We start from the raw sequence: 16,934 nt of genomic DNA on the forward strand, positions 1-16,934 counted from the left end.
TTTTTCTTTCTTTCTTTTTTTTTTTTTTTTTTTTATTTGGAAAGAAATCCTTTGTAGCCTGAGCTGAAGGGCCCCTTCACAGTGGTTTTACATTTGTTTCTGCCATATACCCTTACGTTTCACTCTCTCTGTTTATCTTAATTTCTCAGCTTATGGTTTTCCTACCCCATGAGATTAATATAAATTCAACTCCTTAAACAGGCCAGAGGTTTCAAATTCTCATGGGAAACTTCTTTCCTCCCAGAGCTACAGCAAGGATAGGCTTTCTTGGGCTGGGGGGTGGGGATGAGGAAGGGACGTGTTTTGGGACTCTCACATTGAGGTTGTGGCACTCCAAAGGTCCCCCTGGGCAGCTGTCTCCATGCTGATCCTTTCCCTTAACACAACCTTCTCTCTGGGCTTTAGGCCTCTACCACCCTGAGCACTGAACTCATAGGACTACTGCAGAGAAGGTTCCTGCTATACCTTCTAGGCTCTCGCTGAGCTTTGTGTGCCTGAAGATTTTTCTTTCTTGGGCATTCAGCCATACATATGAATGTATATGTACATATGTGTGTGTTATGTACACACATATATTTGCACATGTACGTACAGAAGGATCATCATAAAGCTACGTATTTAATCTAGTATCTTCAGATATTGTAACTTTGTTAGGACTTTCTGAAAACAGATGTATAACTCAGTACAGCCTGAAACATTCTGTTTTTTAGAACCATATAAGTGTGTTATCCAAAAAAGGTACTTTGCCTAAGGGCACTTCACGTGATTGGAGAGCCATCATAACAGATTCCTCTTTTATCAGGGTCTTTTCTTTCGAATAAGCACATCATTTGGATTCTTCTGAATTTATCCTAAGGCTTCCCTGTATAGCACCCAAATCAAGAAATTATCCTATCACTGTCTGAGCCTTCTCTAATCACACAAATCTTAGAATAATGAGATCTTCAAGCTAGAAGAAACCTTAGAAATCAAATATTCCAACCCAAGATCAGCCAGTAGGCCAATAAAAGTGATGATTTCCTCAATACCACGCAGCTAGTTAACAGCAGTATCAAATCTTTCTCCCTGCCTCCTCCCCATAATGCAACTTGCTTATGTATTTTTTAAAGGGTAAGATTTACGGCATAATCCTTGTGGCTTCCAGCTTATTCTGAGTTAGGTAATTCCAAAGAAACACTCAGCTACTAAGACTGTTTCATCCTCTAGTAAAATGGAACCCAGCTAAAAACATTCTCTTGGCCTCTTCCATTAGAGTTGGGCCCCATCACTTTCTCATAACTGTGCCCACAGGAATGTTGCTCTTTTTAAGAAGCATTAGTCATTTTTTTTCAAAGATTATTTTAGAGAGAGAGAGAGAGAGAGCATGTCCACACACACACAGCAGGGAGGGGCAGAAGGAGAGGGGGTGAATCCCAAGCAGACTCCGGACTGAGTGGGGAGCCTGTCGTGGGGCTGGAACCCACAACCCTGAGATCACAACCCTAGCTGAAACCAAGAATCAGGTGCTAAACTGACTGCGCCACCTGGATGCCCCACTAGCATGTTTCCATATAGTGCTAAACATAAAGTGTGACATTAAGCTTGATTTATTTTCCTCAAGGACAGAAATACAATTACTTAAAGAATTTCAATAATTTCTAAATTTAGGCAGTTGAAGAATACATTGAATCTTGGGGTTATGATTTCATGTGACAAGTAAAGTTCAAATACCTCTTTCAATAAGAAAAAGACATTTTTTACATAAGGTTAAGTGTGTTTCTGAATTCACAAAGAACCAGCAATTGACTAATACAAAAGAATTATGTTATTGCTTAAAAGGCAAACATAAACTTATCTCCAGCAGAAGAGAACAATCACATTAATTGAGCCTGGAGGTATTGTGGCATTGTCAAGAATCATCATCTGTTAAAATGAGGGCTTCATTTTTAATATGACAAAATATGATGATGGGGCTGACTCCCTGATATTAATCCAAGCTTTGCAAAACCCAAACATGTGATCCTTAGGAAATTCAACTCTTGTGCTGTATTTATTATACCTAAAATTGTATAGTCAAGGTAGAAATGGCTTATATGAATAATTAATTTGGACTAAACACTGTAAACTCATGAGTTTGCCTTTGTTCTACCCTATAAAGATTAGTGGACCTGCAGTGAATTCTAATAGATGTGTTTACTTCTTCCTGGCTTTCTTCATTTTAACATACCAAATAGTTACAGACATTTATGATAACCTGTTATAGCTGCATCAAATATAATCACTCTAAGAAAAGGGGAAAGGGAAAATTTTTTTCTTTGACTTTAGTTTCAAATTGTGACACAGTTTGTGCTATAAAGGTGATTTTTGAAAGATTTTATTTATTCATGAGAGACACAGAGAGAGGCAGAGGGAGAAGCAGGTTCCCTGAGGGGAGCCTGATGTAGGACTCGATCCCAGGACCCCGGGATCACAACCTGAGCCAAAGGTAGACGCTCAACTATCTAAATGGCTAAAAGGTGATTTCTAAATCTCTTACTCACATGTCTTTCACCTACGCAAGGTTTTTTAAAATCCATTTGAAGAACATTATTAAATTTGTATTTTCAGATTCATTTACGAGCATTGCTCTAGTAAGATGAAGCTCATGCATCTGTAAGCCAAAGACCACTTTGGAAACAAAGGAAACACACTGCATTTCCAAGTGACTGCCCTTTCTAAAACCCAAGCGGAAAGTGTCACACAGTGGGATGAGCCAGGGCCAAGAGCTGCTTCCAGGTCTTGCAAGAGCGTTTCTGGCAACCTGAAATATTGACAGAGAAGTTGCTGGGTCCCCGTATTCTTTCAGTAAGCCTCCACTTGGCAGGCATATTTTAATTAAGTAGATGGTTTAAAAATTAAACATGCCGGCCACAAAAATGTCCCAACTCTAACAGATTTGCAGGTCTGATGTTAGTACATCAAGTCCCTCCCTCCCCACCCAGCATTTACTAATAAAGAAGCAAAAATACGTCTTTTGGGAGTGCCACCTTACATCTGTTAGAGGCTCTTGGGGCGTCACTGCAGAGGGTAGGGGCCTAGCTTTGGATCTGAACCACTGAGATGCGGGTTCCTACTCTACCGTCTACTTGTGGCATAATCTTAATAAATTCTTTAACCTCTCAGAGTTTCCTCACGTGTATAATCGGGAAAATTGCACTTCCACACTGAGCTGCCGGGAGAACTAGGAACAAGCCTTGCACAGGGCTGGGCACACGCAGGACGCTCTCAACAGCAGCTCCCGAGTATGCACGTGGTAGTTCTTTTTTTACCTTCACAGGCAGGATCTTCCCAAACAGCAGGGCCGTAGCACCCCAGACCCTTCCTTGTGGCCTCCTCCAGCTAGTTCTCCAGGGTGGATGGCTTTGCCCCCAAGGGCACAAGCGACACTGTCTGTGGATGTCTCTGGGTGCTAACAACTGAGGGGGGACAGGGAGAGATGCTCCCGGCATCTCAGTGGGGAGGGCCAGGGATGCTGCTGAATACTCTAGCATGCCCAGAACAGCTCTCCCTACCCCCACAAGGAATCATCCAGCCCAAAACGGCAATCTGCGCTGAGGTTAAGAAACCCCAGCCTACACAATAAGCATAATAAATTTTAGAGGCAGGGGAACCATAGCAACAGTCAGAATATTCATCATAAATTTCAAACTATCCATGAAGGGAATAAAGGACAGTCTTAGAAATAAGCATAAAATAAGCACAAAAAAAAAAAACTATTGAACAAGCTGCCTTGTAGGTGGGTGTGGGTGGGTGTGTTTGTGATTTATTTTGAGTTTGTCTTTTTTTTTTTTCTTAACAGTACAGCCATTCTTGCTTCAGATATATACATATATATAGTGTCTGATGAAGTCAATGTTGTGCACCACCAATCTGGAATAAATGGTGACTTGCCCTGCACAAAGGGCTTTCAGTGATTCCATAAATCTTCAATCCCATGAATTAAAGACCTTAATATGGGCGTGTACATATCTAAAACCTGATCAGACTGGACACATAAAATTAGTACACTTCATACTTAACCATATAAGAAGGTTTAATGTATAAAAAGGCTTATTGTACATACTTCGGTGTATAAAATTTTAATTAAAAAAATAAAGAAGAGAAACCGATATAATCCAAGCAGGAACTGGGCTAAAGTTAACTTTGTTTTGGAGGCGACACCATGCAAACTAAGCATTAAACCCCGTCAGAGTTTTTCGTGGACCCTTTGTGCTTTTGAGATACCTATGCACATGGAGAGCCACTTAACTGCTACTTTAAATCACACTTGTTCAAGCTGGTCCTCCCACCTCAATGACTTTTATTAGCGTCCTGTGAGTTTTAAAATAAAAAGCTCATTCATATTTTTAAGAATTCAGAAAGTCTTGTTCCCTTTTGAACTGAAGTTAGTTAAGATCATCTAACTCGAATATTATTTTGGTTTCTCACTTGAGGAATTTTGGTATTTTCAAACCACTGCAAGAAACAAAAAGCCAACTCGGAATGTCTGGGATGGAAGGAAATAAAAAAAGGGAAGAAGGAATAAAGTCCAGTTGCAATCAGTGGTGTACTCTCTCCCCAGATCTCTTGAGCAAACAATGTATATATAGTTTTCCTGTTCTCCCATGATGTAAAAAAAATGCCAGAAAATATACCTGATGTATAATAAGGTAACAATTTGGTTTGCTTTTATGCTATTTAATTAACTTACTTGAAATAGAATTTTTGAAAATCATTTGTGGGGGTAAATGTCTAATCCCGTAAATAAAAATGATGGAGATCATTTGAACTACCGAGAACCTACATTTAGGGTTTAATTTTTAAAAACGCAGACAGGATTGGCATTACTGAAACACAGTGTAAGCATCCCAGGAACGAGACAGACTTTGGCTCTCAGGCCGCGGTCTTAGAACAAATGCCAACTGGCCGCAGAGGAAAATTCACTTAATCTTTGACATAATGTATTAGAGAGAGAGAGATTTGACAGCATAGGCAAGGCGGTGGTTGAGAAACCAGGTCTGAAGTCAGAAGAGGCACCAGTGAAGACACCCACATTTGCCTGTGCTTAGTTTCCTAGGAACAGAAGGGGATGTAGGTCTGAAAAGAATCTGAGTTGACGTCCTTGATAGTCTAGTCTTTTAAACTCAGTGACAGAATTTGGTATGTCTAAGTCCCCAGAAACCAGAATCAGGGGCGCTTGCGAAGCCACAGCGTGGCCTCAGCAAAGGCTAAGGAGGAATGTCTGAAATCCACAGGGTCGTAAAGAATGGAACTGAGCAGGTGAACAAGGAAACCCTTGACAAGGAGAGTGACAGTCTAAGGGAAGGTCCTATTTTAAACAGTAAGCTACAAACTTAAGACTCTCATCAGCCCAGCAAAAACGGAAAATGGATGTAATTTCTTTTTCATGTTGGTGAAATTTTTCACGGATTTTAGATACATACTGAATTTTAGGGAAAACAGGTAAGTGGGAGGGTTATCTTCCAAGTTAAACAAAGGAGGACGAGCATCCCCGCTGTGTCGGAGGCAAACAGAAGGCCTGGGATTCGGGCAGATGGAGGTTGGCTCCTGGGGCCCTCCTGCGTCCATCCCTTCCACAAGTGCTCACTAGGCCCCTCCCACGGGGCAGGTGCCAGGCTATTCGCACTACAAAGGCAATAACACGGTCCCCACCTGGAGCTGGTAACAGGCTAGCGGGAGACTGAACAAGTGCAGGGATAATTAGAAAGCCGGACGTGCCTTATTCTCCAATTGTTTCCTTGAGGTCTGGATGACGTCCTGCATCCTAGTTCCATCTTGTATTTACCCAACTCAGAGTATAACAGCTACTTGCGTTGAAAATGTCTTTCTTCAGGAAGAGCTGGGGTTTAGATAAATCTTTGTAACTATGAAAAAGTCTGAAACCCTTTAGTTCTAATTCTTTGAGGAGGCTGTACCAGAACCGCACGACACTGCTGTCACCGCCACTGACCTCAAACCCGGGCCAGTGGAGATGAATCTCAAAGGTGAGCTGTCCAATTTGTTCAAGGACATCTTCCAGAATGAGATTTTCTAAAACTTTCCATTCTGCGCTTTCCAGATCTGCTTTGAGAACATCAATCTGTAACAAAATGATGAAATGAGATTAGCAGATTCAATAAATGTTGTTAAAAATACCGTCTTGACATCAGGAACATCGCTGTGTAACTACCTCCTACGAAAGCAGCATGTTTCAAATTTTAGGGTTAGAGGTTTTTTTCAATGGCCACTAATGCCATGAGTTTCTAACCTCACTCCACACCATATGTTAACACACAAATAAGGAAATGCCAGTCGGAAATCATAATGGAACCTCCTCCCCTCTGGCCAGGGGGTACAGATGCCTGAGACAGAGATGCTGGAACATGTGTTTCACAGAGCTGCGTGCCCACAGCCTCTCCCCAGAAACCTAGACACTGGTCACAGGAACCCAGCCACGTCAGGACAGAATGGTGGCCCCAGGGAGGGACAGAGAGCCACACTGCCTGCTGGGACCACCTCAAAACCTCACCCCCTTCCAACTTCTCAGGACTGGATGCCAGGGAGAGGTCTCAGGTGTCTGAATATGAGACTTGTAAAAAGAAGAAAAACTATTATTATCCTGTGAATTATTTTAAAACTATGCACCAGCACAGCATTTTAAAGTTGGGGAGGGGGAGGCAACACCATTCTCTGTTCATTTAATGAACGGAAGTTCACATTCCAGGTGAGATGAAATATAGGGAGAAGGGTAGGATAGGAGAGGTTTTGCAATTAATTAAGTTATGAGAATCAGCTCATTTTTGCTGGCTTTGCTATAGAATCACAGAACCCCAAAGCCTTCAGGAAGCGATAAAAGCTAATTACTTACTGGGCCCTTGCTTAGATGTGCCTGGCACGATGCGAAGTGCTTCGCTTGCAATATCCGTTTATTCCTCTCAATGATTCTGCAAGGGTGATTCTGTCACTATCCCTGTTTGAAGTTTGGGAAGTCAGATTCAGAGAGTAAGCCATCCCCAGTCACTGAGCTGGAGAGGCAGGGGTGACACGCAAACTGAGTCTGTCTACGTGGGCCCTGGTTTTAACCACTGTACCATGATGACTCTGCATAAACCACAAGAGGAAAAATGGCCCCTCTGATTCCCTAAAAGGCTTTTGGTTTGGAAAATAAGGTGCTATCGGAGCGTGAATAAGGGTCAGGGAGCAGAAGTATGGTTATCAATATCCCAGTGTACATCTACAGAGCACTTTATAGTTTAAAGCATTACTTCCTACATACATCAGCGCAGGGAAACAGCCTGATCTGCAGACAAGGACTTGGTAAAAATGGCTTTGGGCTGCCAACATTGCTTGTGTGATTTCAGAGTTGGGTAGAGGAGAAGATGCATAGGATTTAGACATAACTGCTCCAGGAAAATGATCCTTCCCAGTATCCTGACATCCCGAGGGAGATGCTTTCTTTTTTTCTGCCTTGCTTTGGACAGTACCTCACGGTCCACCAGGGAAAGAGTGATGGTTATATCCTAAGAATACCAGAAGGCCTCAGAATAGTCCAGATGTCTGTAAACCAGCCTGTCCAAAAAACAAAAAAAAACAAAGCCTTCCAAACTCAAAGAGAAAAAAGTAATATGAAAAACAAAACAAAAAGACTCCTTTCTGAAAGGAACCAAGCAAAGGCAGATCCCACGGGAACATGTACAAGGCTAAGATAATTCTTGTGAATTGGACACAACAGAATTAACTCACTTTTTTCATCTCTGCTGCCCCGTCACTTTCTTGACTTTGTTTAATCATTGGAATTTTAAGAATAGTCTTGAATTAGGGTAATTAAACTGCTCAACAAAAATATGTAATTAAAACATCACAAAATTTTCTCATTAGTACAGAAAATATCCAAAATTCAAAAATCACATAGTTACAAATGTTTTAAAAGCCTTACAGATTTATTTCTCACTGTGGTTTTCTGTAAGTTCCCATATGTTGAATGGGATTAATACATCAAACTATCAAACTATTAAAGGGCCAGGGCAAAGTTAATGAGCCTGAAACTGGCCTTTAAACTACATTGGTAAAGATAAAGGAATATGTGTTTCATATTTTTTCCAAACATACTTTTAACATAAGCTATCAATCAGAAGTTATGAGCCACAGGGGGAAAAAAAAAAACAAATCAGGATAAATCATAGCAAATATATGCTTACTGTGAAAATCCAATTTTCACTTACAAAATGCTCTCGTATCTAAAGAGCAGAAAGTATTTTCAAATACGACAATGCTGCTAACCCCTTTTGATCCCAGTGACTGCAAATTCTCCACTTCAATCAGAATTGAGTAGGTCGATCTAAATCATGCAGCCCAGGATAGCACAGTACCGAGGAGCTCATAAACTCTTCCCTGACTTCCAGAAAGCACAACCAGCCAAATGCTGTGAATAAAACACGGTTTTCTTCCCTGTATGCTTTTTCCTTTTTATTTATTTATTTTTTAGTTTTTATTTTTTTTTATTTTTTGGTATTTCAGAATGTTCCATCACCACCACTATTTTGCAGATGCAATTTCCATTATTACTGCATAATGTACCCAATATTATTGTTATTATGAGGCACGAAACATTTCTGCATCTCGTAGGCCACTTCCAAGTTTCTACCATCGGCTTTCAACAATCACGGCACAAAAAATCATGCAAATGATTACGTCGGAAGAATCAAGGGTCAATCCGAATAGTTAGGTTAAGTCAGGTTTCTGGAGAAAAACAACTAGGTCTGAACTCTCTGTAAACTCTGGAATAACTGAGGACATAGTCTCGGGTGGAAGGGTCTCAAAGAAGGTAGATCAAACGATCTATGTGTTACGATTTCAGAGGCATTAAAGAGGTCCTCCTCTCAAAAATTATCTCCTTTCCCTTGTGCTTGAAATATCCAGTAAATCTCCTGTGACAGAACTTTTTGAGGAAATGAGAATTTTAATTTTAACCGGATTAAGGTGTGAGGCCATTTGGCAGCTCCATCACGGGCATGCGTGTAGGCCTGCGTGGGCCCAGAACTGCAGAGAGGAGAAAAAGTGGGTAACGGGGCACCGGCCTTTGCACTGGTTTGCTGGGGCTGCTATAAAAAAGCACCACAGACTGTGTGGCTTCAGCAACAGGAATGTACTGTCTCCCAGTTCTGGACAACACGGTGTGTCAGACAGCACTGGTTCTCCCTGAGGGCCACAGGGGACAATCGGTCCCATGCCTGTCCCGAGCTCCTGGGGGTTGGCGGCCATCTCCATCATTCCTTGGCTTCTGCCTCACTCTGATCTATTTCTTCATCTTCACATGGTGTTAGCTCTTCGCCTACACATTGCCCGCGCCCAAATTTCCCCTCTTTGTAAGGACACCAGTCACGTTGGATTAGAGGCCCAGCCTACGCCAGCACGACCTCATTGAAGCTAATTACATCTGCAACGACCCTATTTCCAATGAAGGTCATATTCTGAGGTACGAGGGGGTTAGGACTTCACCATAGGAACTCTGGAGGTGCACATTCCAACGACAACGGTGTTTGAGGTTAGCCATCACTTCGGAGCTTTGGCAAAGCAGCATGTGTTCCGGAGCCAATTCCCCAGTCAGTGCTTGGTGAAAGTGCCCCATACCACAGACCCAAGGGCCAGCCCCTCTCGGAGGCAATTGTGGATGTAGTCCACAGGCCCTACTTCAGCCAGCCCAGCCAGCTCCGACTTCGCAATATCCACAGCAGGTGGCCCCAAGGCCCCAAGGCCCCAAAGCCCCAAGGCCAATTAAAACCACCATCATAAAAAAAATAAAAAATTTAAAAATTTAAAAAATTTAAAAAAAAATTTAAAAAATTTAAAAACCCTGGGCTTCATTCCCCAGTTCCTTCACCACCAGGCCCAGCAGGTGCACTTTGTCTCTGGCACCCGCCCCCCCCCCAGTTCCCTAGCCGCTTCCCTTTCCCTCCTGGAACTCAGCAGGCACGCAGCATCTCCAGGCCTGCAGCTCCCCACCTGCGCCTCTTCCCTATCAAGGCGGCTCTCCAGAGGGATAGGCGGGCGCACTGCACACTGCAGCACCTTTCCAGGGCTGGGGCTGGGATGGCTCTGGGATTCACCAGCATCACCTCCTCTGCATTCTATGGGGCCAAAGCAAAGCCCGAGGCCAGGCCAGACTCAAGGGAGGGGAAGCAGATCCCAGCCCTTGAGAGTAAGAGTGGCCCACACAGAAAGGATGTGACAGGCCGTTCAGGGTCATGTCTGCAAATAACTGACCCCAGTGATTAAAAGCAATATTCAGATTTATATACAAATCCATGAATGAACTATAGCATTAGGTCAGATGTGAACCTTTGCTGGACACAAGCAACACCCCAGGAAAAATAAATAATAAAGCCCGTATTCATCAGAATATTACTGAAGAAGGGACATTAATTAAAACATAGCATTTGCTATTAGATCTGGCTTTCCTTGGAAGTTGACAAAGAACCTAGGCTAGCCAATGGATTAAGGAGGACTAATAAAAAAAAAATACTGAAAAGGACAAGGAAAATAAGTACGTGCGAGTCTTAGATATCGTATTAGTGTACCGGGGCTGCTATAACAAAATGTCACAGACTGAGGGGGGCTGAGGGCACGCTTAAAAAACAGACATTTGGGATCCCTGGGTGGCGCAACGGTTTGGCGCCTGCCTTTGGCCCAGGGCGCGATCCTGGAGACCCGGGATCGAATCCCACGTCAGGCTCCCAGTGCATGGAGCCTGCTTCTCCCTCTGCCTGTGTCTCTGCCTCTTTCTCTCTGTGACTATCATAAATAAATAAAAATTAAAAAAAAAACCAAAAAAAAACAAAAACAAAAACAAAAACCAGACATTTATGTTTTCTCCCAGGTCCGGACGCTGGAAGGTCCAAGATCAAAGTGTCGGCACCTGTGGTTTCTCCCGAGGCTTCTCCTTGGCTTGCCGACAGCTGCTTCTGCACTGCATCCTCGGGCGGACTTCCCTCTGTGCCTCATCTCTCCTGGTATCTCTCCCTCGTCTTCTAAGGACATCAGTTTTATTGGATGAGGACCCCACTCTCATGACTCCATCGAACTTAAATTACCTCCTTAAGGACCCTATCACCAATACAGTCACACTGAGGCTAAGTGCTTCAGCCTATGAAGTTGGGGAGTGGGGGACACAATTCGGTCCATAACAGATAGAAAACAGATATTTTTGCTAGAGTCCATTCAGAGGCAACCAGTACTTCTCCACAAGGGGTTTTAAAATACATCCCTGTTACTGTTACGGCAGTCTGGCTGTTGGTGAGCTAGGAGTTCTTCCTTTGTGGTTATCGGCTAACTCCAGATCTGGGGAGTCCAAATGTGAGCCACCTCATTAATCGAAGAGGAGTCATAGAGGCCGTGGCAGATTTTTACTTTTCAAAGACAGGGATCCCTGGGTGGCTCAGGGGTTGAGCGCCTGCCTTCAGCCCAGGGCATGATCCTGGAGACCCGGGATCAAGTCCCACGTCAGGCTCCTTGCATGAAGCCTGCTTCTCCCTCTGCCTGTGTCTCTGCCTCTCTCTCTCTCTCTCTCTCTCGGTGTCTTTCATGAATAAATAAATAAAATCTTTAAAAAAAAAAACAAAAAAACAAAACAAAAAAAAACAAAGACAGTCTCACCATTAACTCCCATCTCTGGATTTTCTACAATATGGCCTTAAGATGGACTCGGTGTTCCCCCCAGGGATGGCTTTATGGGATGCAACATACACAGCCACACCATACTTGGCTTAATGCTCTGTTGTCGCTGACTTAAAATTCTTAATATGTTTTCAACAGGGGACCCCCTGATTTCCATTTTTCTGCTGGATCCCACAAATTATGTCTCCTGACTTGTGATGCCCTTCTTGAATCTTGATAGGCTTGTTGCCATTGACTAAGAGTCCACTAGAAGTGGTTCTCGATGACATCCAAACCCGGTCCATAAAAGCTTCTTACTTGGTTCAGTGGTACAATCACTCTTGCAAACTTTAGCTCCCCTGCAAGGTGTCTGACTGTCCTGAGGCTACTGTGCTATGAAAAAATCCAAACTATCCCTTGCAGAGAGAACACATGAAGAGGCCCTAAATCAACGTAAAGAAAGAGATGCCTGCCTGGCCAATCCTGCTGTGCCTGCCATCATCTGACTGTAACCCCAGGAGAAACCCTGAACCAACACTACCCAGCAGAGCCCTTCCCAAACACTGCCCCCCAGAAACTGTGATCCACAATGTAATTATCAATTATTGTTTTAAGGAACTTGAGTTTTGGGGATGACTCATTATGTAGCAGTAGGTAACTAGAACAGAGACCAAGCACCATTTATGCAAAAGTTAGAGATTACTTGTAGAGCATCAAATACTATATATTCCAAAGCTGTGATTTCTAGAAGATTATATATATTTAACCAAAAATATTCCCTTATTAAAAAATCAATACAACGGTCATTATTTAAAAATTATAAAGCCACAGATAAGGAAAAAGAAAAGGAGTTAAAATACCCATAATCCAGGTTTTAGAAGAGTTAACTCTTGAATACATGGTGTATTTCTTGCTAAACATTTTTCTTTGCCATAAACACACACACAACACATATATCACAGCATACATAGGCATAACTCAAACACACATGTTGTTTATAAAATTAGAATCATGTGTTTTCAAATATGCTTTTTAATGTAACAATGTAACAAGCCATGAATATCTTTCCAGGCCAATCCATTTTCATCAAAATGTTCTCAGTGTCCCTTGGGGATTTCATCAGCATATGACTGAGGTGGCTGGGGCCCCTGCAGGAGCGAGGGAGATGTGGGCAGGCTCTGGATCCTCTACCTCCACTCAATAGGAGCAAGTCCCCTTTTCTCTCTTTTATATATTTGGAATCCCTCACAAATTTTTACTTGAAAAAGAGCTTTCCTGCCAAGAGAAATGGTTAGCCTCCATCTATAACGTGTCTTTTAATGACTTTTACATTGGTTTAATTTACTTAACCAATCCCTCTTCTGATGGACATCTAAGTTCTTTCCAATTGGACATGGCACACCGATGTGATCAACAACCCTGGAGCTAAATATTTAAGTATGTGCTCCTATTTTCTTAGAATAACAATACTCACAGAAGAGGAGTAGCATGTGCAAAGGATAGGCCCAGGTTACAGCTCCCAATAATTTTTCTAGACCCTTCCTGTACTTGCTCTTGGGAAACTGAGGACATACCAAGTTGTGCTAAGGCTAGCAGCCCTGCACAGGCGCACCACTGTCATCAGCCTGTTCAAGGACCACTTGTTTCCTTTCCCCAGAGCCATGTGACACTCTGGAGCATCCCTAAACATCCCTATGTCTCTATGCATCAGTGATTCACTAGATTAGACAAAAACCTGCATGCCATTTAAAGAAAGAAAAAAATGGGGATCCCTGGGTTTAGCGGTTTAGCACCTGCCTTCGGCCCAGGTCGTAATCCTGGAGTCCCGGGATCAAGTCCCACGTCAGGCTCCCGGCACAGAGCCTGCTTCTCCCTCCTCCTGTATCTCTGCCAGTCTCTCTCTCTTTCTATGTCTATCATAAATAAATGAATAAATCTTAAAAAATTTTTTTTTTAAATAAAGAAAGAAAAAATAAGACAAACCAATTTTAACTAAGTACATGTTAAATTATTTCCAGATAATTTTAAAAAACATTTTTAATAAAAAATGCTGTACCTATTATTCTATATTTAATCTTTAAAAGGATATAGATTTTTTTTACACCCAGAAAAATGTGTATTAAAGCTTAAAGCTGGCCATTACCATCAGCTATAAAGCTAATTAATTATTATGTTAATCAAAATCCCTGGCTAAGAGCCAAAGTTATAAGTAATGCCAATAAAGTATCAATATTGACCATCCAGCAATCAACTAACACAAAACAAGGAACTTCCTATTCTGTCAGTCAGTGACCCGCAAACACAGCTGCCTGCCTCAGTATCAGCTGTCTGGTTTGGGGGCCAGAAACACACACTTAATGGCATTTACAGATACAGCTCATATTCTGTAAAAAATAGATTCCCGAAAAGGAGTGTACAAACTGAGCTTTGCAACTGGGCTCATGTTATAAAAAATGATTATTTAACCACTCATCTAGTTATTTATGAATGTTTTAAAAAATTAAATGATCACTACCTACCACCCCAACAGCTCAAGCCACACTCGCTCCCCCATAGTCACTGTAGTTTGGGTCAATATTCAATCATAACTTTTAAATCATTTTATCTATATAACTTCTTCCTACTTTTTGGCTTAATTATGAAAAGTTATTATTTAATGATTAAAGCAAAGTATACCCGGGCTTTTATATATCAATTCTACTTAAAGCAAGATATATCTGCACCTACAAAATTAAAAGCTGAACACAATAAAAAGAGAATCTTAGTTTTGTAGAAAAAGAGAGAAAAATGTAAGAAATTAATCTATCTTAAATGAACAAGAGGATTAAAAGTCTCTTTAAGATCCTCAGAGTTTAAACACACTAAATCAGGCTTAATTATCACCGCTGGCTGGCAAAAATGTAACGTTACAAGATTTCCGCTACCACCAGGGAAAGAGAGATAAGGCTTGCCCTGAATATTACAAGAAATATGAAGGGTCACTCGAAGCTAATGTAAGACCAATTCTGAACTAATAATAAAAGAAAATAATTTTATGTAGTAATCAGATCACAGAAATGACCTCTGCGGGGAGCAACACTCTGCAAAGGAATTTTTAAGGAAATAAGGGAAACATTTACAAACAGAGACTTTTTTGCCAAATCTCCAGCCTGTGCAGAAGAATCCAACCTGAGGCCGCTGGGCCAGAACCTTTGGGGCAGGATGCGCGGCTATAACCTGGTCTTAGCTCCCGAATCTAGGAAATGGTGAGCTGCTGGGAAGTCAAGAAGTCAGCAGGGCTCCTGGTTGACGTGGGAAACAAAGGCAGAAGAGAAATCATTAAGTGTCCTTACTCCTACAGCCCATTCACTAGCCCTTAAAAGAGCCAGAGGGGGGCATCTGGGGGGCTCAGTGGTTGGGCATCGCCTTTGGCTCAGGGCATGATCCGGGGGTCCTTGGGATCGAGTCTGCCATCTGGGCCCCACAGGGAGCCTGCCTCTCTCTCTCTCTCTCTCTCTCTCTCTCTGTCTCTCATGAATAAATAAAATCTTAAAAAAAAAAAAAGAAAACAGGCAGAGTGACATTCCTCTAGGGACTCAACTGCCTGGATGTTAATGCTTTCCTAAGGGCAAAAGGCAATCTCAGCCCCACCCCAAGGACCCTGTAAATCTCCTATAACAATAAAAATTCCTCTGGAAACTTCCTTTATCTCTAAACCCCTGGATACATGTTAGCAATCATCCCCCAAGCACATGGCCCACCGATGTACATCCGAAGGGCCTCATGACTATGGTTTTATTAGACGGTAATATATGGCCTTTTCCCAAGAGCTAGCCCCCTCCAGGTCCTGGAAACCCCACTTCCTAAATTCCTTAGAGACTGACTCTCTCCCTAACCCCCTCCCAACTTGCAACTATACCATGGGCCACTTCTCACCACCACCCCACCACCCCCTCCACCTCCCACCCCCCTCCCACCCTGGGTGCAGCTCTCTCTGCCCACCAGCCCTGTCCCCATGCTCTAATTTAATCACCTTCTGCACCGAAGACGTCCCAAGAATTCTTTCTTGGGCGTCGGCTTTGAACCCTAACATCTTTCCGACATTACGGGGGACTTGTGACAGCGAAGAGCCAAGCTGTGCAGATCTAGCAGGCCCCGAAGCCGCAGCAAGGGCCCGGGCCCAGGGAGCCAGGCAGGAGGGCAGGGGTGGGGCTGGGACGGTGCCAGGCAGAGGCTTCATTTACTTATCCCCTCCCCCCGGGGGGGCAGCTGAAAGGGACACATCTGTCTCAGGCCTTGGGTCAGAACCCTGTGCCTTGAAGCCACATCACCCGGGGCTACGGTTGGTTTATTTTTCTGGCCTAATCGTATTTATACAAGTATTCACAAGTATTTCCAGAAAGAGATGGGACGTTTTTATTTAAAAAATATACATATCAACTATTCCTAAAGGAATAGAGGCATAAACCAATAAATCACCAAGCAAATACTCAAATAGAATGGTTTCCGGCCCGACAGTTCCCCCTCAGACGTGGGCCCGAGTCCACCCCGGAGCACGGCAGGGCGGGCGAGGGGACTTGGGCCACAAGAGACAAGCCCCAATACAAAAAGCACTTAGAGAAACGGAACATAAAGTCCTTGGGTTCTTAATTTTGTTTTTAATAGACTGAAACTTGGGGGGATCCCTGGGTGGCGCAGAGGTTTAGCACCTGCCTTTGGCCCAGGGCGCGATCCTGGAGACCCAGGATTGAATCCCACGTCGGGCTCCCGGTGCATGGAGCCTGCTTCTCCCTCTGCCTATGTCTCTGCCTCTCTCTCTCTCTGTGTGACTATCATAAATAAATAAAAATTTAAAAAAAAATTAAAGTAGACTGAAACTTGGGGTGCCTGGGTGGCTCAGCGGTGGAGCGTCTGCCTTCGGCCCAGGACATGACCCCAGGGTCCCGGGATCGAGTCCCACATCAGGGTCCCCGCAGGGAGCCTGCTTCTCCCTCTGCCTGGGTCTCTTCCTCTCTCTCTGGGTCTCTCATGAATAAATAAAATCTTTTAAAAAATTTTTAAAAACCACTGAAATATGAGTGAAGAAAAACACCGCTGGGGGTGAAAATTATGAAGGGATCAGCGGGTTCGGTGGCAGAAATGAGCAAGGAGGGAAGAGCGAGAGGCCGGGGCTGTGCCCTGTGCCGGCGTCCCCGGGGCCCGTCTCTGGGCCCTGCACCGGCTCGGGCAGGTGCTTACGCAGGGGCACTACCCGCACTCACAGCTGCACGTTAGAGTCCCTTCCCCACCTGCCCCATCCATTCCTC

General features: G+C 43.3%; 1 protein-coding gene across 3 annotated transcripts in view; it reads right to left on the reverse strand.

The window, feature by feature from the left end:
• Positions 1 to 4,030: 4,030 nt before the first annotated feature.
• METTL24 (methyltransferase like 24) overlaps positions 4,031 to 16,934 on the reverse strand; it is a 99,868-nt gene continuing 86,964 nt past the window's right edge. For all 3 annotated transcript variants that reach the window (XM_038554941.1, XM_038554942.1, XM_038554943.1), the window contains one exon: positions 4,031 to 6,097. In XM_038554941.1, coding sequence (XP_038410869.1) covers positions 5,783 to 6,097 — 315 coding nt within the window. In that variant the 3' untranslated portion in view covers positions 4,031 to 5,782. The remainder of the gene's footprint in view (positions 6,098 to 16,934) is intronic.

The sequence above is a fragment of the Canis lupus genome, chromosome 12 (genome assembly GCF_011100685.1).
Source record: "Canis lupus familiaris isolate Mischka breed German Shepherd chromosome 12, alternate assembly UU_Cfam_GSD_1.0, whole genome shotgun sequence".
Lineage (NCBI taxonomy): Eukaryota > Metazoa > Chordata > Mammalia > Carnivora > Canidae > Canis > Canis lupus.